Raw genomic sequence first — 3,447 nt, forward strand, 5'->3', positions numbered from 1 at the left:
GTACACTCTGTGTGGTGGTGGTGGTGGTGGTGATGATGATGATGGGAGTACCTGTACTCTGTGTGGTGGTGATGATGATGATGGGAGTACCTGTACTCTGTGTGGTGATGATGATGGGAGTACCTGTACTCTGTGTGGTGGTGGTGGTGGTGATGATGATGATGATGATGATGGGAGTACCTGTACTTTGTGATGGTGGTGATGATGATGATGATGGGAGTACCTGTACTCTGTGTGGTGATGATGATGGGAGTACCTGTACTCTGTGTGGTGATGATGATGGGAGTACCTGTACTCTGTGTGGTGGTGGTGGTGATGATGATGATGGGAGTACCTGTACTCTGTGTGGTGATGATGATGGGAGTACCTGTATTCTGTGTGGTGGTGATGATGATGATGGGAGTACCTGTACTCTGTGTGGTGATGATGATGGGAGTACCTGTACTCTGTGTGGTGGTGGTGGTGGTGATGATGATGATGATGGGAGTACCTGTACTCTGTGGTGGTGGTGGTGATGATGATGATGATGATGATGGGAGTACCTGTACTCTGTGTGGTGATGATGATGGGAGTACCTGTACTCTGTGTGGTGATGATGATGATGATGATGGGAGTACCTGTACTCTGTGTGGTGATGATGATGGGAGTACCTGTACTCTGTGATGGTGATGATGATGATGGGAGTACCTGTACTCTGTGTGGTGATGATGATGGGAGTACCTGTACTCTGTGTGGTGATGATGATGGGAGTACCTGTACTCTGTGATGGTGATGATGATGATGGGAGTACCTGTACTCTGTGTGGTGATGATGATGATGATGATGATGATGATGATGATGGGAGTACCTGTACTCTGTGTGGTGATGATGATGGGAGTACCTGTACTCTGTGTGGTGATGATGATGGGAGTACCTGTACTCTGTGATGGTGATGATGATGATGGGAGTACCTGTACTCTGTGTGGTGATGATGATGATGATGATGATGATGATGATGGGAGTACCTGTACTCTGTGTGGTGATGATGATGGGAGTACCTGTACTCTGTGATGGTGATGATGATGATGGGAGTACCTGTACTCTGTGTGGTGATGATGATGATGATGATGATGATGATGATGATGATGGGAGTACCTGTACTCTGTGTGGTGATGATGATGGGAGTACCTGTACTCTGTGTGGTGATGATGATGATGATGATGGGAGTACCTGTACTCTGTGTGGTGATGATGATGGGAGTACCTGTACTCTGTGATGGTGATGATGATGATGGGAGTACCTGTACTCTGTGTGGTGATGATGATGGGAGTACCTGTACTCTGTGTGGTGATGATGATGGGAGTACCTGTACTCTGTGATGGTGATGATGATGATGGGAGTACCTGTACTCTGTGTGGTGATGATGATGATGATGATGATGATGATGGGAGTACCTGTACTCTGTGTGGTGATGATGATGGGAGTACCTGTACTCTGTGTGGTGATGATGATGGGAGTACCTGTACTCTGTGATGGTGATGATGATGATGGGAGTACCTGTACTCTGTGTGGTGATGATGATGATGATGATGATGATGATGATGATGGGAGTACCTGTACTCTGTGTGGTGATGATGATGGGAGTACCTGTACTCTGTGATGGTGATGATGGGAGTACCTGTACTCTGTGTGGTGATGATGATGATGATGATGATGATGATGATGATGGGAGTACCTGTACTCTGTGTGGTGATGATGATGGGAGTACCTGTACTCTGTGTGGTGGTGGTGGTGGTGATGATGATGATGATGGGAGTACCTGTACTCTGTGGTGGTGGTGGTGATGATGATGATGATGATGATGGGAGTACCTGTACTCTGTGTGGTGATGATGATGGGAGTACCTGTACTCTGTGTGGTGATGATGATGATGATGATGGGAGTACCTGTACTCTGTGTGGTGATGATGATGGGAGTACCTGTACTCTGTGATGGTGATGATGATGATGGGAGTACCTGTACTCTGTGTGGTGATGATGATGATGATGATGGGAGTACCTGTACTCTGTGTGGTGATGATGATGATGATGATGGGAGTACCTGTACTCTGTGTGGTGATGATGATGGGAGTACCTGTACTCTGTGGTGGTGATGATGATGGGAGTACCTGTACTCTGTGATGATGATGATGATGGGAGTACCTGTACTCTGTGTGGTGATGATGGGGGTACCTGGGGTATAGACACTGTGGCGGATACAGCAGTACACGCTATTGCAGGCTGCCATTCTATCCTCCTAACGCTCCAGCAGCGGACGGCACCCACCTTAGAGATGCTGATCTCCTTGATGACATACTGCCTGCCATCTTCCTTGGCTTTCACCAGGATGGCCTTCCCGAAGGAGCCCTCGCCGATCTTGCTCACTCTCACGTACTTGTTCATGCTGCCCGTCACTACGGCATGTCTGTGCGGCGCGGGGTGGGCGCAGCTCTGCGTAGGTCAGAGGAATGCAGCGCACACGATGGCCGGCCCGATCTGTGATGTTAGCGGTTGCTGGGCAGCGAGCAGTCGGCGTCCGTCGCACATATGACGTCACTGCCCGCGCGGCTCTGCCTGACCCTTCTTCTACTGGCAGAAGGTTGGGGAAGGCGCCGGCCGCCATGTCTGTGACTGGAATCCCTGGCATCTGTGGTTGTCAGTGACTGCCGACATCAAAGCTGACGTGCAAAGGAGTCAAATTATTAGACGGGCAACATAGATGTTTAATTTCCCTATGGTTGCTATGGTAACATGCCACGTGTTTCTTAGTTGTTACTGGGGCTCTATAGCGCCCTGGCGTCTGTGGAATCCCACCGATCCCGAGAATCAGGAGTGTGATCGATTGTTTATACTGCCGCTGGATCCATTCGTTTGGTTTTACAGGGAACTTGTCACCCGCAGAAACGCTATCTTAGTAACATAGTAACATAGTTAGTAAGGCCGAAAAAAGACATTTGTCCATCCAGTTCAGCCTATATTCCATCATAATAAATCCCCAGATCTACGTCCTTCTACAGAACCTAATAATTGTATGATACAATATTGTTCTGCTCCAGGAAGACATCCAGGCCTCTCTTGAACCCCTCGACTGAGTTCGCCATCACCACCTCCTCAGGCAAGCAATTCCAGATTCTCACTGCCCTAACAGTAAAGAATCCTCTTCTATGTTGGTGGAAAAACCTTCTCTCCTCCAGACGCAAAGAATGCCCCCTTGTGCCCGTCACCTTCCTTGGTATAAACAGATCCTCAGCGAGATATTTGTATTGTCCCCTTATATACTTATACATGGTTATTAGATCGCCCCTCAGTCGTCTTTTTTCTAGACTAAATAATCCTAATTTCGCTAATCTATCTGGGTATTGTAGTTCTCCCATCCCCTTTATTAATTTTGTTGCCCTCCTTTGTACTCTCTCTAGTTCCATTATATCCT

General features: G+C 48.0%; 1 protein-coding gene across 4 annotated transcripts in view; it reads right to left on the reverse strand.

Moving 5' to 3' along the window:
- NEK1 (NIMA related kinase 1) overlaps positions 1-2,579 on the reverse strand; it is a 195,962-nt gene extending 193,383 nt beyond the window's left edge. For 2 of the 4 annotated variants that reach the window (XM_069744211.1, XM_069744212.1), the window contains exon 1: positions 2,304-2,537. In XM_069744211.1, the coding sequence (XP_069600312.1) occupies positions 2,304-2,420 (117 nt within the window). In that variant the 5' untranslated portion in view covers positions 2,421-2,537. Of the gene's footprint in view, positions 1-2,303 lie in introns of all 4 variants that reach the window. The other 2 variants (XM_069744213.1, XM_069744210.1) reach the window with 2 other exon arrangements.
- Between the last annotated feature and the right edge of the window lie 868 nt (positions 2,580-3,447).

The sequence above is a fragment of the Ranitomeya imitator genome, chromosome 1 (genome assembly GCF_032444005.1).
Source record: "Ranitomeya imitator isolate aRanImi1 chromosome 1, aRanImi1.pri, whole genome shotgun sequence".
Lineage (NCBI taxonomy): Eukaryota > Metazoa > Chordata > Amphibia > Anura > Dendrobatidae > Ranitomeya > Ranitomeya imitator.